Here is a 20,116-nt window from a genome sequence, read left to right as displayed (position 1 = left end):
TATCGATATAATTTTTTACGAAAATTTAAAGTACATTCGATACGTAACTATCAACTCCAAACTATCAACTATTTTGTTTTCTTAGATTGCTCTCTTTTTATTGATGGATATCCTGCAATATCAGTCCTTTTTACTTATCTCAAACACTTAACATAATAGACATACACGACAATATTCGATATACTCCTGAATAGATTAGCACGATCGAAAAACGATGCACGACAGTTGGTCTCCGTCACCTAGATCAAATCTACATAGTTAGACAAAGTCAGTCCGAAACTGAAATCGAAACCGAAATCGAAACGAGACGTTGTTCGTGTGTTGCAGTACGTGGATCTTGACGAGTTTCTCTCCGAGAACGGGATTCCCGTGGATGGCGCGGCTGGTGGCGGGCAGGGTACGATGCAGAGCGGACAACTGCACAAGATCAACAATACCGAAGCGGCAGGACATCAGGGACCGGCCGGTCTCCACTTGGAACCGGTCACCAAGCGCGAGAGATCACCCTCGCCGAGCGAATGTTGCTCCCCCGACACGATGAACCCTCCCTCGCCCGCGGACTCCAGTGAGTGCATTACTTTCGATTCATTCCGTTCTGTTCCGTTCCGTTCCGTTCGTTCATCTTTACAAGTAAAGCCACTTGACGGCTGGTGGCCGTTCGACGTGTCCTATAATCACTGTTGCCATATTAACCTTTTCACTGCGAAAACCGTAAAACATATACGCCCTCGAGTAGCGTAGGCTCGCTATCGGACAGTTTGGTTGAAAATCAACATACACATATACAGGGTATTTCCTACTTTTCCGGCAAAATTGTAGGAGCATGATCTACAAGTGAAAACAAGAAACACCCCGTATATCGGAGTTCAGTAACAAAACCAAGTCCGGAGTTCCGTGTAAGTGGACGAAATTTGTAAATTGGTCGAATCAATCAATTGTTTCAAAAACATCACCTTAGAAAGAATGACGAGACGAAACTTTCTTATATTTACAGTTCATTCATCCGACATTTGGTTTCAAAAAGAAAAATTGTAAACTTAAAAGTGTTTTCTCCCGAAATTAACATCTACCATCGCAATGACGTAGCGAGATGAAGATAACTTGTCGTTAATCGAATAACCGGACATTTAGCATGCAATGAGCTAATAATTCAGATCGTAACGAATTCAACTAACACCGAAAATGTCGATTGATCGTTCCCTCTCCGCGCGACAGATTCCGAGGACTCGTCACGAATACATTATGGCTTGTCTCTTGTAGCGCTCTCGATGGCCTCATCGGGGCGAGACTTCGATCCGCGCACCCGGGCCTTCTCCGACGAGGAGCTTAAACCCCAACCGATGATCAAGAAATCACGGAAGCAGGTGAGTTTAATCCCGTATCGCATTTTTACACGCGCTTAACGTGCCACAGTCGAACGGAGACTGGTTGCACGTGCAAGACGGCACTCTACGCCAAATCGATCACTTTTTGTATCGGAATGTCAGGGATATCGAAATACACCCAACTGTTTCTTTTTTATACACGATTTCGCTTTTCCATAGTTTTCAAAGCGATGGATTTTTACAAATAAAAGCTGTCAAAAACAACATATCTGTGCTGTACACGTAATGTATTGGTAAAATTAGTTTTTAACACCGTATACGCGTTGACACTGACATTGAACCTAAAAAAGAAATTTTCCTCTATTTTCTACACAGAGGCCTTTATACATCAATTAGAGTAATAAATCTTAAAGATACACACATCGTTGTACTTCTTCTAATTGGACATTTTGAAATTTTATATTTGAAGGTTGGTGATATATTACCGCAATCTTTGTAGTATTTTTATAATTCGATTAAATGTTTACGTCTGAGCATAGGCTGATTTGCTATGAAAAAATAATTAGACGATGTAGCGTAAAAATTGGGGATTTTCATATACCAAGATTAAAAGCTCATTTGTCTTCGAGGTCTTGATTATCATTTAATTTTGTACATGTTTTGATATTTAACAATCAATCACATTAAGCTACAAGGTAATCGATTTGGCACGTAATAGATCGTAAGAAGATCAGTTGAAATATTATTGGATTTTTCACGAATATAAATTTAAAAAAAAAAAAAAGAAATGTACGACTAACCGGTAGATCCTTTTATTCAAATTTTTCAATAATATATTTTCATATCTACATATGTATATTATAAATCACAAAATATACTAGCAAAAATTTGATCGTATCATTTCAGGATACCCTGTATGAAATAAGTTTCCTAGACTAGAATACTCTCCGAATATAATTTGTGTGTGATCTAGGATGTCTAATGTAATTTGTAGTCTTATCTAATTTCTGATCTAAGTTCTAATTACCTTCCGTTTCCTATGACCCACTGCCGTGGCCACAGTTCGTTCCGGATGACCTGAAGGATGACAAATACTGGGCGCGTCGTAGGAAGAATAACATGGCAGCGAAACGATCACGGGACGCACGTCGCATGAAGGAGAACCAGATCGCTCTCAGGGCCGGCTTCCTCGAGAAAGAAGTAAATCTTCCCACGCCTCTTAAATTAATGAACACACACATTAGAAGAAAACTCGAGTCACTGGGGTGTCATTATCTTATGCGGAAAAACAAAAACATACCAGGAGATATCCAACCATAATACACCCCAATTCTGTTTTTACACGGTTCGCAAACAAATGTAATTTCTTCTATTAACGATGGCATTTGATTTAGCATGGTTACAAAATGTCTGTTTCATTCAAATTTTAAAATTCTTTTTATTATTATCGTTGACTGTGATTTCCTAGAAATACCTCAGCCGTTAGACGTGTTTTTATTTTTGGCCAGGATTTCACCGATTTAAACATCAGTGTGCGATTGAACTTTCGTCGCGCGGCCTGTTACTCTGTCAAATTTCAGTGCATCGAAATGCAACTAATCGCACATTCCTTTGCAGAACATGGGCCTGCGGCAGGAACTGGACCGGTTAAAGAACGAAAACATGCTGTTGCGCGACGAGCTGAGCAAATACACGGACGTCTAACGGCGCGGCGATGAAGCAAGGCAACAGCTCGTCCCAGTGTTAAAAAGGACGCAGAAACGAGCGTTTGTTGCGTCGGCTCCTCCCACAGTTGTAGTCGCAGCACTTAGGTATCGCCAGTCCGGAAGAAGAAAAAGGAAAGGAGCGCGCCGAATCACAAGACCATCATCGACAATTTAACATGAGCCCACTTTCCTAGAGGATCCCGAGGATATCCTTCTACAAGTTCTGCTATTCATCGATATTTTCTCTCTCTCTCTCTCTCTCTCACAAACACACAGACACATTCTTCCTTTACCCACCTCCCCCTCGCCTGTCCTTCCAAGGAGAAAGTCTCTCCATCCCTGAGAAACCCGTCCCCAAAAAGTGTACATAGTTATATGTATAGTTAGATTATATGTATGTATACATGCATACATACACGGCCGTGTGTATGTCCTGTCTGTAAGTGTGAGTCTGTGCACGCGTATACAGCCGCCTGTACAACTGCAAACGCGTGCACGCGTGTACGTCTCTGTGATTATATACGAATACGATGGATATCGTTTCCTACACACTATCCAATGTATGTGTGTTTACACATCCATATATGTACACATGTACGTATGTACATAGAAGCCTACACGTATACACGCGGAGCCACAGACGTGGATGTGAGTGTGCGTGCCAGAACGACCTAAGTACACGGTACCAATGTTCTACGTGGGACTATTAACGAGCTTTTTTTCATCGATAGTACCGATAAGGGAGATACAAGTCTGTTTGTCGTTAATGGAGGTGAAAAGGTGAAGAGTGTCATCCACCCAGGATGGGTGTCTTTTGGCCGTACTAAGCACTGGCACGCACACGACTGAACGCCTCGTAAGCCGGGCCTGAGCTGATTAGAGTAAGAAGCGAAAAATGTATGAACGTAAGCACAGACAAGCGCGCGCGTAAACGATCGTCTCGTTGGAAGAAATGGCCGCCAATCACACGCGCTGGCTCTCGAGCTTCTGTTTCTTTCTTGTACAATACGGCCCGCATCTGATCGTGGATAGATTTTTGGTCTAACGTTTCCTCGTCGCTTTCTCGGCCTTTATCGTACCTCCTCCAGTCTGTCACTCCTCTTCGTAGGGTCCATGGGATGTCACATCTGTACGAAATACTTGTAGACATACGGAAATCTACAGCGGCCTATACAAGGGTTTTCTAAAGTAATGGACATAGGACAACTCCACGGTGATCTATACAGGCGATCTCTAGGGAGATCTATGTAGGGAATCTTTAGAGTTACCTATACAGGGTACCACTAGAGCAGGGATATCCAAATTACGGCCCGGCATAGCTTGTTTTTATTGTATTGTAAAATTTACACTGTGAAGCAAATCATACAATACAATGATCAGATGTTTTTATTTAAAGATTAATTAAGAAACACCATAACCTACATATATAATGTTACTGAACATTTTAATTGTAATTCAGAAATACAGTATGTTGGTATGATGTGCTAGTTAGGTCTTGGCCCTTGGGACTTGGTGGACAAGTCACTTAGCCCTTAGGCAAAAAAGTTTCAATACCCCTGCTCTAAAGTGACACATACGGATGTCTTTAGAGTCGCCTGTACAAGGAATCTCTAAATTAACAGGTACAGAGGATCTCTAGAGTTACCTATACAGGGTATCGCTAGAATAACCTATGCAGGGGATCTCTAAAGTGACTTAGATAGGGGATTTCTAGAGTGTTCTATATGTATATGAAATCTCTAACCTACATAGATACTTTGAAGGATAACTAATCTTTTTCTGGACCGATAAAGAAATTCTTAATTCTCCGGTTAGATCCATAACCATAAGAAGCATAAATTTGGATTGCGTTCAAAGCATAGACGTAACATTGCGATCGAAGACAAATAAAAGGAGACAAAAGTTGCGGTAGGTTCATTCTGATCAAAAAGATTATAGTATACAGATAGAGTAGGCAAGGCAGGTGAAAAAGAGTTAGACGAATAGTAAGTGAAAGAAAATTGTGTGTCCTTATCTAATAACGCATGCGCGGTCACATTTCGAAACTTTGGTGGGAGAGAAATATCAACGTCAGCTGTCAGATGTTCCTTGACTGCATCCAGAAGATTACCGCTTACTGAGCCGCTTTATGAGCGTTCAAGGAGCGAGTGACCGTAACAAATTTTTCACTCCGAAACATGGCGACCGTTCTTTGCAGCTATTGGCTGTTATCACAGAGCAGTTGCTATGAGAGCCAAAGTTTTTTAGCCTCACTCTCTGTGAGCGCTTACAAAACGGCTCAGTAAATGGTGGCCGTCTGAATGCAGCCAATATCTCTATGGGCTCAACTCGTCGAGCCTTTACTGACAATCCTGTGTATGACTCCTCTACTCTATCTACATGTATAATCTCTTTGATTTTTATCGAATTTATCGTTCCAATACGCAAGATTGTTTCGTTAAAAGAAAGCTAGCGGCTTAACGAAAACGCACTCGGTACTGGATCAAGATGGAGGAGGGACGTGTGTTTGAATCGGCGGTTAATCGAAAAGTAAATTACGAACGAAGGATACTTTGGAGAACGACGCTTTTCTGCGCACGGACTAGGTCCTAGTTCTCTAAGAAACGTTAATTACTATAGCGTATCCCACGTGGTGATGGTACACAAGTGATTCTAGTTGTTTTTATCGTAAGGTAGATCAAGTGCTTCTTTTTTTCATGCATAACAGTTTATCTCTTCTTTTCGTTCGTTTCGACGCTCGGTTTGTATGCCATTCAATCGTTCGAAGCAGCTCGAGTGCGGGGAAAGCATCGCGACGCGTCTTTTGCTATCGTTTCGTCGCGCTTCGATAATCGACGGATCCTCGAACAATGGATATATTCAATCTTTTCTTTTGTAAATACTTCAAGGTGAATCGTACTATTAATTTTCTTGCAATTCAAGATATCGTTGTATAATGTTATCCGTACGTTTCGTAGCATAAGATTTATCAAACGGAAATTAACGCGAGAACAATTGACGTTTGTTCCACAAAAGTGCAAATTTTTAAAAAATACAAAGTGCATTTGTTCGAAAAAAAAAAATTCAACCGTGAGCTCTATCGTTGAAGGTGCAGCGATCATAGATTTAACACGTTCATCGTTATGTCACTCATATATGGGTGACATGACTTTTCACTAAACAACTAAATAAATTCATTCCAACGATGAGAAGTTAAAGAAAATAATTCTGCATGGTACTAGTTTAAATTCAACAAAAGTAAGTTTCACTGTTTTATAGAAACAAACTGTTAGGCTCATATTTTTCACAAGTTTTAGTCTGGCAACGTGTTAAACGATAATTGAAAAAATTGTGCACCGAGAGGGCTATCGTTAGGCAACAACAAATGTGTCTCTATTCGTAGTCGCTTCCTCTTCTCCCATGAAGTCAATTTAATATATCGCTGCGAGTGAAAAAGTAGTCACGCGGCTTTCATGGATAATACATGCGACTAATATTTTACATACTGTTGACGCGTTAAATAAACGATGATTCTGCTCGTTACAACGCTCAGTGACAATAATCGAGTATAATTATATATATATATATATATATATATATATATATATATATATACATACATATATATATATACATATATATATATATATATATGTTTTTTAGCACTTTTTGCGACACAAAATCGACACTGAGAAAACGTTTCCAATAGAAGAAGACCTTTACATTATGCTTGTTATCAATTGTTTACATTATTGATTATTATCTTATCAGTTATTTTCGATTGCTCGACCAATGACTCCACGAATTCTCGAAGAGCTTATACTATTGTATCGTATATGATACGTTATATGTATATGTATATTTGTAGATAAACAGATAAAGAAATTAATTTTTGTAGGAGGCCTCGTCAGTGAAAGATTCGTTACGAACAATTTGTTTTTATATTGAGATAATTTTAGGTGAAAAGTATGATATCGTCCAATCGAAATCCAATAATTGTCCGTACTATACGGATTTCTTCTTTACTTTCGTGACCGTGCGTCAGAGCATCGTAAAATCGACTATGTTTTACAATTATAAATTTTAGTCGGATAGAAAATCCGTGTTACTAATCATGTCAACGTTATGGACATTGTTTTACACATTGTTATTCTATACATATATGTTCTATTTTTTTTTTCTGCCAAGATTTTATGCATGTTGTATAATGTGAAATTTTTGTAGTTGAATATAGTGTACGCGAGCGAATCTCGTGTCGCGGTCAAATCACGCGCGAAACGATTTTTATGTTCAAACCCAAACCGATCCGATTTCTCGAAGCGACTTGAGAATTCGTTCGAATGTATACCATTTAGAGCCTTCGATCTTTTTACGCGAAGAAGAAATTCACGTGTACACGTGACCCAATTCACGTAACATCGTGAATCGGGTAAATGGATTCACGGGAACGAAATTTCCAATACTAGCAGTTCTGGATGAATTTTGACATTGTTACAACTTTTTTAGAATATTTATGACAAATGCATTGTAAACTAATAAAATGTATTTTTTTTATAAAATGAATTTACGAGACTATAATTAAACTCTGTAATTCAAGACATTTTTTATTGAAATTACTAAATAAATCGAAATTACTAATTAATTTAAATTAGTTAAATATGTAAAAGAAAAGTCAAGGTACTTCCCAAAAGCATTTTCATCCAATACGTTCACTTTTCGAGAAAACACATTTTATTGCATTATATTAAATTTATAAGTATTTAAAAACTTGCGAAATTGTTGAATTTTATGTATTTGTATGTAGAACTGCTCTTACTTGTAATTACATTCATGGAAATCTTTTCGTGTGATTCACGTGATGCACGTGACTATCCGAGTCAACGGACAACGTGAAATACACGTGTACAGTGAGTAAACGTGAAATAGAGGGCTCTAATACCATTACTTGACCGCGAAACAGTGAAAGGCGGAAGTAATATAATTGTTATCTGTGCATAAACCAACAGTCGAACAGGCCGTGCGTATTAATTCGTGTATAAGTATTGATTCGTGAATGTTGCAAAACAAACATATTGTAAACCCCGCGTTCACGGTGAAAAGAAAAGAATACTTTTCTTCGAAAAGAATATTCTTCCGTGTGTGTAAATTATTTGTTATTTTCAACCGAACCGCTAGATGATTAGATATTCGAGTACTAGAAATGGCGCGCATTATAAAAATAGAAAATACACGGTGATAGAAGAATCGCAATCAGAATTAACTTGAATCATTCCCAAACTCTGATCGTCGTGCGCGTAACACTTTCACACATGTGCACACTAGACCCACGCTGCATCGGGGACGTGTACACCATCTAGCGGTGATTTGAGACATTTACGTAAACAATTTTTGATGTACAGGGTTGGTATAAGTTGAGCATAAGGCGTGACTTACAATTAGTTGACATATGACGAAACAGTCGGTGCCACCTATTCTTCTTATACCGTGGCTCGCGACTTATAGACCGTGACAAGAAAGTGAGTTTACGTAAAGCCCGATCAGCGAAAACGATGGGGATGTTCGAGACCCTTGAAAAAACTAGAATCGATTACCTAAAAATTCCTGTTGCAAACTACACAAATTCCTGATTCAACTCCACAAATTCTACATATTTATAATTAACATTGATTAGCTGTTATTCAACTGTTACCGAATAGATCGAGTTTTAAAAGTAGCAAATTTTACAGATGATCGGATAATATTCGGTTGCAACTGTCCAGTATACTTATCTCCCGTTTTACATGGTCTTCTTTTACACAATTTCCAAAATAACAGATTTCCAAAAATAAAGATTTAAAAACAAAAATTTTACGTTAATTTGGTAACACTGGTATTAAACCTTAAAAGAGGGGATTCCCGTTTATTGCACAGAAAAAGCATTCACTGTAGAAAAGTGCACATTTTGTGCGTCTTTTTACACTAAACTTTACAAATTTTATAGCTAATTGATTAGTGATGAATAATTATTATTTTAGAAATATGATTAAACATTCTATGAGTTTTGTCATATCAAAAGAAATTTACGATACTCTAAGGAACCGATCTTCCGTTAAAATTGGGGGTAGTATAATATAATGCTAATCAATTTGAAAAGTTGATAATCATCTAATTGTAAGAAAGATCGAGTTTCTAGAAATTCGATTCGGAATCAAACATCCCTAATGGACAGCATCATAATGACGATCGACACTCATTGTTTAAATTTAATTGTCACGTAGCATATATACACACGCCCACGCACACACACGCGCGCGCGCGCGCGCCATTTCTTGTATTATGCAGCCTAACCAAAAACTATAAAGAGAATTCATCGAAATGTTATATAAATTGTATCAAAGACTATTCAAGCGCGTCGAGTCTATGGTTGGACGTACACAACGGACAGAAATTTCCCCACACCAGCGAGAAAGAACCTTTTTGTATCTCTGCGTCGTAACCTTGAGCGTATAGAAATTGCAAAGGAAAAACAGAAAATCAAGAAGAAAAAAAAGGAGAAGCAGGCAGGGATTCTGAATTGTTTCCCGATTGCTGCGATAGGCGACAAAATTAGTTGTCAGATTTGTAAAACCGAGAGAAAAAGAGACACTCGTTCATGTTTCTCGAAAATCCATATTTCTATAAGTACCTTCTAGTACAAGTTGCTATTAATTAAATACGTCATAGCTTCCTAAGTGACCGATCTTGGATGTCGGCACGATTCAATAATATGCGACAAACGAGAAGCGCAATAGCATGGTCGATGATGCAAAAACAAAAGAATACACGTGTTCGTGCCTTTGCGCGTACACACACAAACACACACACACACACACACACACACACACACACACAGAGTCAGAGGTTAGTAAAGGGAAACCATAATGAAAATCGTAGAGAATTAGAAACACGATAGACATAACCGACAGCTTTGCTCCAATTAGAATTAATGACGATGATTAGAGGGAGGAAAAATTGATTTAAACAAAAAAAAAATACAAAAAAAGAGATGAAGAAATGGAAGAATTTAGATGACGTCGCCGCGTCCGTAATGACACGCCATCCGATCCATTGAAACGAAAACAGAACATGTGAGAATTAAAATACGACCACCTACGTAAAAGTGTATCACATTTCGAGAAATATATGTATTTGTTATTGTTTTCATTGATTTATATCGTTGTACCTCATCCCTGGATTCCTTGAGTATCTTATGCTTGAAGAAATCTGACGCCAGCTTTTGTATCTTGATTACATAAAGATCGCACTTTGTTATCGATATGTACTAAGCATTATGTATTTACTATATTTTTTCTTTTTACATACTTTTTCCAATAAGGTTTTGCAATTTTGGAGGCCGGAGGAACAAAAAAGCATTGCGACTCATCAACCATCGCGTCGTCTTGATAATCGACATCGTAGTAGTTCTGCACCTCTGCATCATGTCGCTTTTCATCGGAGTAGCTCTGCATTACCTACGTTGAATTTTGTAGTTGCCCTGCATTACCCTTGTCTTCAAATTGAACTTTAAAGTACTTCTGCTTGATGTATAAAATCTGCAACAAAAAGTTATTTCAAAAAATATAATTTTTTAAATGATGGAAATCCTTCAACTGCGTCTGCACACTTTCTCTGGTTTACTTTCTTGTAAATAATTTAAAGCAATTTAAAAAACTCGATACTATTTATATATCCATACACGCCCATGTGTTCCACATTTTAGTTGGATGAATTTTTGCCACGCGGCGCTACAAACTTTGTACCAATTTTTAATACGTGAGCTTGGACCTCCTGGCATGAACATGAACTATACAGTTTTTTATATATCAGATAATATTCAGCTGTCATTGTTTAATTTTTATATTTGGCACAGAACTTGTTCTTTATTTCAGCAATTGTCGATTATTCGAACTTTTACTGTCTTAAGAATTTAGCTACATTTCTTTATCAACTGCATGTTATGCATTATGAAGCTTTTAAACTAGCATTCGATATTTTTCACACGTGATTGTGTCTTTGGTTATGTTTGGCTTTGTGTTTACGCGACAACATGTTTTCGAACAGAAAGAAAATTTGAGCAGAACTAAACAGAACTCTGTAAATTGAATGTGATTCACTTGTGTTTGTAATAAGTTACGTTCTTACACGATGGATACAGAACGTGAGTATGGTATTAATTCATTATTTGATATTTCGTTTATTTGTTTGTCAACAATCGCTTGTCCTTGGCACGTCTCATTATCAGTAATAGAATAAAATATCGAAAAATTGAATAAAATTGTTTAACATGTAATAATAGGATTACTTAAGAAGAAGAAACGGGTCAAGCGAGATGGCAATCTTCAGCAGTGGGCTGAAGTTGTTAAAGAACTTGGAGACTTATACTTTGAAACTGGAAAGTTAGAAGATGCTTTACAAGAGTATACAGAACAGTTAGAGGTTTGCAGTATCTTAGAAGACAAACTGAACATCGCTGTAGCCCATAGAATGATAGGAGAGATACATGCAGATCGTGGCAACTATGAGGAAGCGTTGAAGTATCAGAACCACTATTTGGGTTTGTTTTTGAAATATGTATGATCCATAAAATTATATGAAACGACTAAAGTAACAAAATTTTTGTGTTAGGTAGAAGGAGCCAAGGAGATAAACAATTTATTAGAGGAACAACGAGCTTATGCTACTCTAGGTAGGACATACTTTTGCTGGGCTGAAAGCTTACCTGAAAAGTCTGAGAAGAAAACTGAAGTTCTCATAAATGCAAAGAAAGCATATGTGAAGAGTATACGACTTTGCAACAAGTATAGTATTTTGTCTTTCGTATTCGTATAATATATAATGGCATAGTGGAGTAAAAATTGTGTTTGATTTGTTAATTGTTTATGTAGATTGGGGGATACAGATATAGACTTGAAAGAATTGATTACAATGCGAGCACGGTTGCTATTAAATCTAGGTTTGGTACTAGAAACTCAGAAGGAGCACCAACAGGCTGTCGATTTAATGGAGAAAGCTGCTGCATTATGCGAAACACATAACTTGCAAGAAGATTTTCATAGAACACAAATTGCTCTGGGTGGAATTTATGATCGGCAACGCAACTATGATTCAGCGTTAAAACACTTTGAAACTGCCACTGAAGTTGATAATCCGTCTTTGAAAGCTGAAGCTCAATTGTTACAAGGAGAATTACTTTTAAGAATGGAAAGATGGAGTGAATCACGCAAGATATTGGTTTCCCTTTATGTTACAGATAACTTACCTCAAAATGTTAAAAACCAAGTAGAAAAAACTCTCAGAATAGGTATGTTTATGAAAGGATATTTTTTTTATAAAACTGAAAAATGTAACATCTTTGTAATAATGAATCTTTTATAGTGGCAACATTGAACGCGACTGAGGAAGCTCTAAAGACAGAAGAAAGTATAAGCGGCAGACTGAAGCTTTACGAAAATCTAGGAGATGCTGCTGTTGCTGTGCATTGTTTCGAGAAAGCCATCGATTATTACAGAAAGATGCTTAAATGCGCGGAAGAAATCAAAAGCGATCGTATAGATGCAGCTTTGTTAAGTCTAGCGCAAACTTTAAAGGATGTAGGACGATACAACGAAGCGTTAGATTTTGCACACAGGGAACTAAAACTTTGCACGGACTCGCGTGAAATTTGTAGATCTGCGTTATTCTTAGCAGATTTATTGGTAGCCACTAAAGCGACGGACGATCAAATTCAAGAAATTTACGATTTAGCTTGGAATAATGCAAAAGTTTGTGCTGATGTTTCTTTGGAAGCGTCCGTCTTAAAAGAACAATTGAATTATTTTATCAACTCTGGAAAAACCGAAGACATAAAAATGATCCAGGAGAAACTGGATATGCTGGAAGAAGCATCCAATTGTTCCGATAGCGAAGACGAGTTAGAAGAAAATGATATTGGTGCAAACATTTGCTTAGAAGATTTGTCGGATGTAGAAACTGAATTGAGAGCTAAAGAAAATGGTAGAATAAATAGAAAACGAACCAAAAGAAAACTGGTTACGATAAAAAAAAATGAAAAGGGCGAAACACTGCTTCACGTAGCTTGCATTAATGGAAATATCGAAGCTGTAGAAAAATTACTGGTGGATGGTCATCCATTGGATGTTAGAGACAATTTTGGGTGGACTCCTCTTCATGAAGCTGCTAATCACGGATTCGTGGAGATTGCCAAGTTATTGTTACAGCACGGTGCGAACGTGAATGATCCTGGAAGCATCATGTGTCAAGGAGTCACACCTCTTCATGATGCAGCATCTTGTGGCAATCTTTCTATGATGAGACTTTTAATGGAACACGGAGCAAATGTGGAACTTGTAGCGAATGAAGATGATACTGTATTAGATTGTTTAGAGCAGTGGAAAGATCGTGTTGATTATTTGTCTTCCGATGACGAAGCTGACTACAACGAAATGCATAAAAGATTGTCTGCTCTCATACCAGCGAACAAAAGGAAGAAATGCAAACAATCAAATAAATCGTCACGCAGTTTAAAAAGTTTAATCGATGATCGGAACAGTAACGTGGAGAAAGTATCCGCTGGTGAAGATTATAAAAGAACTATAGCTAGTTTAAAGCATAGGAGTGACCCAATCGGAGCAACTTTGACTCGTGCTAAACGCATCGTAAATCCACTTTTGAACAACGAGGAGGTCCTTTTGGATGATTGGTTGGAGGACGATATTAACGAAAGCATTAGTGACAAAAGATGTTCAGATGAAAGAAATGTAACTTTAACAATAAAAAGGAAGTCGAGTAACGGTGATATCGATCAAGAGCAGAATTTAAAGCGGCAGAGAACAAAGATTCAAAGTCCTATAGTAAACGATGAAGAACTTGATCTAACAGAGGAAGAAAGTAATGATAGTAGTAATACCGAAATAATCAATTCTTTTGAAGTACGCAAATTTCGGAAGAAAAAACAACAGATGTCTTTATTATCAATTGGTTTTACGAAAGACCCCGTTTCTCGAACACCTTCACCCGTAAACTCTTCTCCCGCGGAATTTGACTTAAAAGAAGCTGATTTGATAATAAAATCTATCATCTTAAATGTTTCTATCGAGGGGAAAGTATTCCAAACACAGGCGGAACTCTCAAATACATCGAAACCATCGGTGCAAAATATTTTAACAGATATCGAAAAGAAATTTTATGATGACAGCGGGTGTAGAGCGAAGCTTGATTTAAAAACTATGAATGGCATCACGATAAATTCCAATAATGTATTTACGATTTTGAACGAAGGAGATATTATTAAGAATTTTAAATGTGAGGTGATTGAATTGGAGACACCGTCCATCGTTGAACGATATAGGACTATTTGTACAACTCATAACATAGGTAACTACTTTTTGTGTAACGCAACCAAGGTCTAAAATATACTTACTTAACTCTTATTACGATTACTGTTAACATTTTCAGATGTTCGTGAATTCATATCAAAGTGTTTGAAGTCGTGCGAGAATACGCTCATCTTACGGTTAAAGCAGGATATCAGTAAAAAAGAACTCGTGTGCGTGTTAAAAACCTTAGAATATCAAAAGAACGTTCAAATATTAGATATGTCCAATAAAGAATTGCACGAAGCAGGGGATATTCTGAATGACTGTATTTTGAAGTTGTCGACCTTGCAAGAATTGTGCCTTCAAGGATGTGATATTGATTCGATGTGTTTAAGTAAATTACAAAAGCTACCCTCGCAACTTAAATTTCTAGATCTCAGTTATAATCCACTTGGATCAGCAAGCGAAGAAGCACTTTGTAAACTCATAATTCCTTTGACTCAACTTCAAACTCTAAATTTACGATATTGTCAACTGCCTAACATCCGATTTCTTTCAAGTAATAGTACCTTGGTGAATTTGGACGTTTCTTGGAATAATTTGAATGGAAATGAACTTTGTTCCTCCTTACAGAGACAGTTGCTTAATTTAAATTTGTCATGTACAGCTGTTTCAACTAAATTTAACTTAGTCAAAAGCATTTTTAATAATACGAATGTTTCGTTCACAAACTTGGAATGTTTAGAGCTCGTTGAATGTGATTTATTGGATTCTAATGTAAGAAATATTTTATCGCAAGCGTCGAATCTTTCTAAACTGGTGCTCAGAGGAAATAGAGACGTAGGTAGCCAATCTTTGAATTTCTTATTAAATCACACACCAACACTGAGACATATCGATATCAGTGGATGTGAAACTATTGCTACGTATCCTGATACAGAAGTATTTATTGAGAATCCAGAAGTTTGTACTTTAATTTCAAGTATGTCTTCTGACGTGTACGAGTGTTGGGTTTGTTTGTGGCGAAGGAAAGGTATTGCGAGAAGATTATCACACAATCTTGTGATTGTTAAACCTATGACGTATTGAGAATTGTTACTTTTACATGTACAGTACTTATATATTTTGTATGCAATTTGTATAGGGTAGTTTATTGGAATACAACATTTTTATACATATAGAACTGGATATTTAACTAATTTTATATAATTTTTAATAAAATGTTTCATTCAAATAATTTTAAAAAGTTATTATTGAGTCTGTATCATTTATGTTAGAAAATGGCACGTGACACAAATGCATCGTTGACTATCAAAGAAATAAATTCCTTCTTATTCTTATGGTAAGCATCCAGTTATATGCATAAAACGCTAGATGACACTAGCATACTGTTTTTGAGCTTCTCCTTACAGGGCAAGATCCACTTACCCCTGGTTCTGCATTCTGGTCGGCTCGGTTCGCGAGCGATTTAAATATTCGAGCTTTCCGACAGCGGACAGCCCTAGTTGAAACATTTCTTCGCACGCGAGCAGGATAAATGAACAAGGATTACAAGTGGAAATATTTATTATAAATCAAAGCTTACATATTATTTAAGTAACAATACTCGCACCTGAGAGCTATGATACCTCAGCTTAAAACAAAAAAAAAACTACTTTCGACTACTAGCGAGCGCGGGACACTAATCTTATCCTAATACTGTATCACTTCATCTATTCCTCAACTGTAAAGTAGAACCTTGATAGCTCACCTTGATCTACAGCTTGTTTAAAAACTTATTATTTTTTAAACAAAAACAAATTATCCAATAAAAACGCAGTATTCGATAAATTAAAGGTATCCAGGTTGAGCTTCTAAAAATCGAAATTTCGACGCAGTAACGCACAAGCCGCCTATGCGTACTTGGTACTTATTTACGTGATTCGTACAGTATACTGGTATAATAATCTCGTCTCGATTCAGATTTCTACGAGCTTCTTAGCCTGGACACATTTCCATTAAATAGTAAAAAACATAAATAAGATAAGAATATTAAAATTGCACAGCTCTTTCACTCTTTCCTTGCAGAAAAAAGGAATTTTCTTTGAGATTCTTAAAGTTAAAAAGAACGATTAATTAAATACATATCTATTACTCCTTGTATTGTTCCATATAAATTTGTATCTCGATTATTTGAGAAATTGAAAGTTAATATTTGTTTGATAATTTTAGTTGTTGGAAGATTAAAAATGATTTCACGGCACTTTCGTTTCGTAAGAACCACATTCAACCATCGCATGTATAACTCAACCAGTACTAATATACCGCCATCCATGACAATCCGGTATGGAGCGTATTTGATCTACACCGGCAAATATTAAAGTAGCAAGCAAGAAGTGAATAGTGAACAGAATTCTCCATTAAATATATAATTTAATTTCAAAAAAATAAAAGTCTAGTTCTAGGCCTTTAAGCTCCCAGGCGCACACTATGCATGTATCGATAAATGCATGTTTCAAAGTAACGAGAGCACACATGAAAATAAAATAAAAACATTTACCATACAATAAGAAAGATTGATGAAGAAGAGGATCGAGACAACTGTCGATCGGTGGGACTAAATGGTCGAGTTATGTCTGTATGTTACAAATAAGAAGAACAAGGTCTATGAACATAAGTGACATGGTTATTCATATACCAATAATCAATATGTAATCCTGAATCTTTTGAACTAGACCAGTCCACTTAACTTTTGTGAAAGTAACTTATATACACATGTGCGACATCTTTGAAATAGTTAAGCAATCTTTCTCTCGTTTTAAAAATCTTTGGAACCTATTCACTGTGACAGTCTTTTTAATAAGTACTATCTAAACTTATTAAAATGTCAATGTAACATGAACAATAATAAAAGTTTTACATACCACTCTATATAAAAAAATTGGATTAATTACTCGACAACTTACTTTCCAATGGGTTTTCATCCATCAATTTTTAATAGTTTACACTCTTCTCAGTTTAGAATTTACACATATAAAAGAAATTGTACAGCAAGTAGCCACTGTAACTAAGTAAGATTATCACAATGAAAAAGGTCAATGACAAGTATTGAATAAAAGTAAATTTCTCAAAATAGACTGTGAAGGTATTAATTATTAAATGAAAAAAATCTTAAATCTATCACGAGGACTCGACTAATTCAAACGATCATCATTCAGTCTTATCATAGCTACGCAACGATTAAACAATTTCAGACTCGATAAAACATTTTACATTCACAGCCAGTTACAATGTTCCTTGGTTTCAAAATAAATGATGTACCACGAAACGAATGTGAAAGAATTATTTGTTTCGTGTTCAAATTGTATAATATTGAACAATATATTTCGCAAAATATTTGAAATAATTTAAACTGAAGCGTTAAAAATCCTTCCTGGATTAATGTCGCAATTCTATAATATGTATTTGTCGTGCCTGCTAGAATCAAATCCAGTAATAAATTAAATATTGCCAATACATATATATACATATAGTTTCTAAATAGGACAGAAAAATGAATGTCATGTCATGATCTTTCCACTGCTCCACTCGTTATCTTTGGTCAACTCCAAAAAATGGACAAGACTGAAAGGAAACTTAATTCTCCATCAGGTTGTTACACTCACTTTTTCCAAAAGGATGACGATATTACTCTCACAATTCTAACGTGCATGATGTGTAAAGAATATATTTAATGCTGAGCGACATACAAACATTTTTCCCTATGATAAATGTAAATCGTTTCATAGTTTCAATTCGAAAAGCTAGCTCATGGAATGATTAACATGTCACCGCGTCTTCTAGAGCATGTATGAGCAACGAAAGGGATATGTATACGCGTATTATGGACTATTCAACAGGCGTGCACACATGTATGTAGATAACGTGTCTGAAACTGCTCGACATTCTGTATGATGCGGAGGATTATTGAATACCATCTCGGTTTTTAGGTCAACAGCTTGCAGTTTTCTCTCTTTTGCTTGTTTATTTCTGTCTGTCGTGATATAATTGTAGTTATGATCTGTTTAGGTTTTGATTCAGATAATGTGTTAACAGCAGGGTAGATCAATTCGTCTCGCAACCTTTTCTATTCCAAACTATCAGCCGCTAGCACGAAGCCATAATCGTTCTAGAGTTAAACGAGCAACACGAGTACTTCGTTATGGTGAGTCTGATTAAAAGCAGTTGGAATGTGCTGTATACGTTAAACGATCCAGATAAAGAACGGACGTCAGTCAATGTTTTTTCAACTAAACAATGCAGAGCCCTTGCATGATCCGACTTGAACATTTTACGTATATTTCTTACATAGTATCCTTTATTGAGTACGAACGAAATACTTCCTGTCCTGAAACAGAAGGAGAATGTTTTCTAAAGAGACCATTCAAACAAAACTCTTTAACGATCTCGTGCCTTCAATATAATTTTTCCCCTTCTTTTTCTTTTTTGGAACGATTCTGTCTGAAAATTGAAGGAACAAGAAATTTTAATTTTGAAAGTTAGAAACTTTCTAAACATTGCTGTCGATTAAAGATATGCGATTTGCTTTCTATTAAAGACACAAGATTCCTAAAAAAAGACTCCGATAAATGTTGCACAAGCTGGGAAAACATAACATAAACTTTTAAATGCATGGCAAGCAGAAATATGATCAAATACCAACATAACATTTACCGTAATCAATTACTGGTCGTTAAAACAAATTTGTATATATACAAGGCAAATGTGAAATAACCCATGCTAACGATACATGGCATCAAAAGAACAGTAATTAATCGTCCTAACAAGGAACGATAACTTGAATCGTATTTATTACAGTTGGAAAGAATGGTCTGCACTCTGATAATATATAAACAAAAGTACGGAAATGGATAATGTGTATATACTGAATGATTACAATTAAAAAGGACTCCTTCATGGAGTAACACTAAAAATATCGAAAAATAATATAAAATATTCCACAAGTATCTACGAATACGCACCTTCTACGGAAATCAGTTATTTTTGTCCTGTTTGTTGTCCAGACGAAATTGTACTCCGGCGACATCCTTATCTAAGTCCCGGCCCACAGAGTACTCAAGTCAAAGCGAAACAAAACGACAACGCAGATATCGAAAAACAACTGGTAACAATGGTAGTTAAGAACACAAATGCGTGCGAGGGAAAGTTAATAATACAAACGCGCTATACGCATTCTCTGCTTTGTGCAAAAGGAAACATATTCCTTACGAATAATATGTTATAACGAAAAAAAAAGAAAAAACAAAATAGACACATAGAATATAAAAGTTCTGTACACTATACACTCTTAAATGTGAATCGAATAACAATTAAAAACTTGTTTCGTTTGGAAAATAATTTATTCGTTCGTTTGTTAAAGTATCAAGGCACTACTTATATTAAATTATCCAGTTCGTAGTCGTCGATTGCGAATTCAAACATTATACTATAATATATTAAATAATAAAGCAACAATTTTGTTTCCTTGTTTGAATGGAGTAATTTAACGTATCATCTATGGTACTGGAAAATGAATGAAATGAGATATAAGGTGCCTCGAAGGATACAAACACCCTTCGCATGCTTTTGAGATCGTTTTAAAATAGACTTATGCCATAACTTTACTACTCATTTGTTACAGAAATGGAAAGTAATTAAAAATGTAATACAGTGTAATTTCCATGAATTAAACCTAGGCAACTCTGACTTGTGTGTGTGTGTGTGTGTGTGTGTGTGTGTGTGTGTGTGTGTGTGT

The 20,116-nt window shown here is 36.3% G+C and overlaps 3 protein-coding genes and 1 long non-coding RNA gene across 9 annotated transcripts in view; 2 read left to right on the top strand and 2 right to left on the bottom strand.

Moving 5' to 3' along the window:
• The window catches only part of LOC128885947 (thyrotroph embryonic factor), a 62,785-nt gene extending 56,164 nt beyond the window's left edge, over positions 1-6,621 (top strand). For all 5 annotated transcript variants that reach the window (XM_054140367.1, XM_054140364.1, XM_054140366.1 and 2 more), the window contains 4 exons: positions 328-565; positions 1,261-1,364; positions 2,388-2,525; positions 2,943-6,621. In XM_054140367.1, coding sequence (XP_053996342.1) covers positions 328-565; positions 1,261-1,364; positions 2,388-2,525; positions 2,943-3,029 — 567 coding nt within the window. In that variant the 3' untranslated portion in view covers positions 3,030-6,621. The remainder of the gene's footprint in view (positions 1-327; positions 566-1,260; positions 1,365-2,387; positions 2,526-2,942) is intronic.
• A 2,122-nt stretch (positions 6,622-8,743) lies between these two features.
• On the bottom strand, positions 8,744-10,727 carry LOC128885956 (uncharacterized). 2 transcript variants are annotated; one of them, XR_008459698.1, is made up of 3 exons: positions 10,653-10,727; positions 10,459-10,581; positions 8,744-10,407 (listed from the first exon to the last, which is right to left on the bottom strand). It is a non-coding gene; the product is annotated as an uncharacterized LOC128885956 (long non-coding RNA). The 2 variants fall into 2 exon arrangements; XR_008459697.1 differs by having other exon boundaries at positions 10,459-10,725.
• Positions 10,728-10,924: 197 nt separating this feature from the next.
• On the top strand, positions 10,925-15,589 carry LOC128885935 (tonsoku-like protein). Its single transcript, XM_054140326.1, has 6 exons — positions 10,925-11,186; positions 11,325-11,582; positions 11,658-11,826; positions 11,914-12,329; positions 12,404-14,401; positions 14,483-15,589. The coding sequence occupies exons 1-6, from the start codon at positions 11,174-11,176 to the stop codon at positions 15,430-15,432; spliced, it is 3,804 nt and encodes a 1,267-aa protein (XP_053996301.1). The 5' UTR covers positions 10,925-11,173; the 3' UTR covers positions 15,433-15,589.
• A 1,054-nt stretch (positions 15,590-16,643) lies between these two features.
• Positions 16,644-20,116, bottom strand: part of LOC128885938 (kinesin light chain) — an 11,320-nt gene continuing 7,847 nt past the window's right edge. Inside the window, exon 7 of the mRNA XM_054140337.1 lies at positions 16,644-18,709. Within this exon, the coding sequence (XP_053996312.1) occupies positions 18,680-18,709 (30 nt within the window). The 3' untranslated portion in view covers positions 16,644-18,679. The remainder of the gene's footprint in view (positions 18,710-20,116) is intronic.

Source organism: Hylaeus anthracinus, unplaced genomic scaffold, assembly GCF_026225885.1.
Source record: "Hylaeus anthracinus isolate JK02 unplaced genomic scaffold, UHH_iyHylAnth1.0_haploid 11982, whole genome shotgun sequence".
Taxonomy (NCBI): Eukaryota; Metazoa; Arthropoda; class Insecta; order Hymenoptera; family Colletidae; genus Hylaeus; species Hylaeus anthracinus.
Note: the sequence above shows the minus strand (reverse complement) of the source record. Positions and strands in the feature narration are given on the sequence as shown.

Excerpts from the sequence above, each read along its gene's own strand:
- LOC128885935 (XM_054140326.1), top strand. Across the intron at positions 11,583-11,657 it reads GTATCAGAACCACTATTTGG|AAGGAGCCAAGGAGATAAAC; the intron begins GTTTGTTTTTGA and ends TGTGTTAGGTAG. Across the intron at positions 14,402-14,482 it reads TTGTACAACTCATAACATAG|ATGTTCGTGAATTCATATCA; the intron begins GTAACTACTTTT and ends TAACATTTTCAG.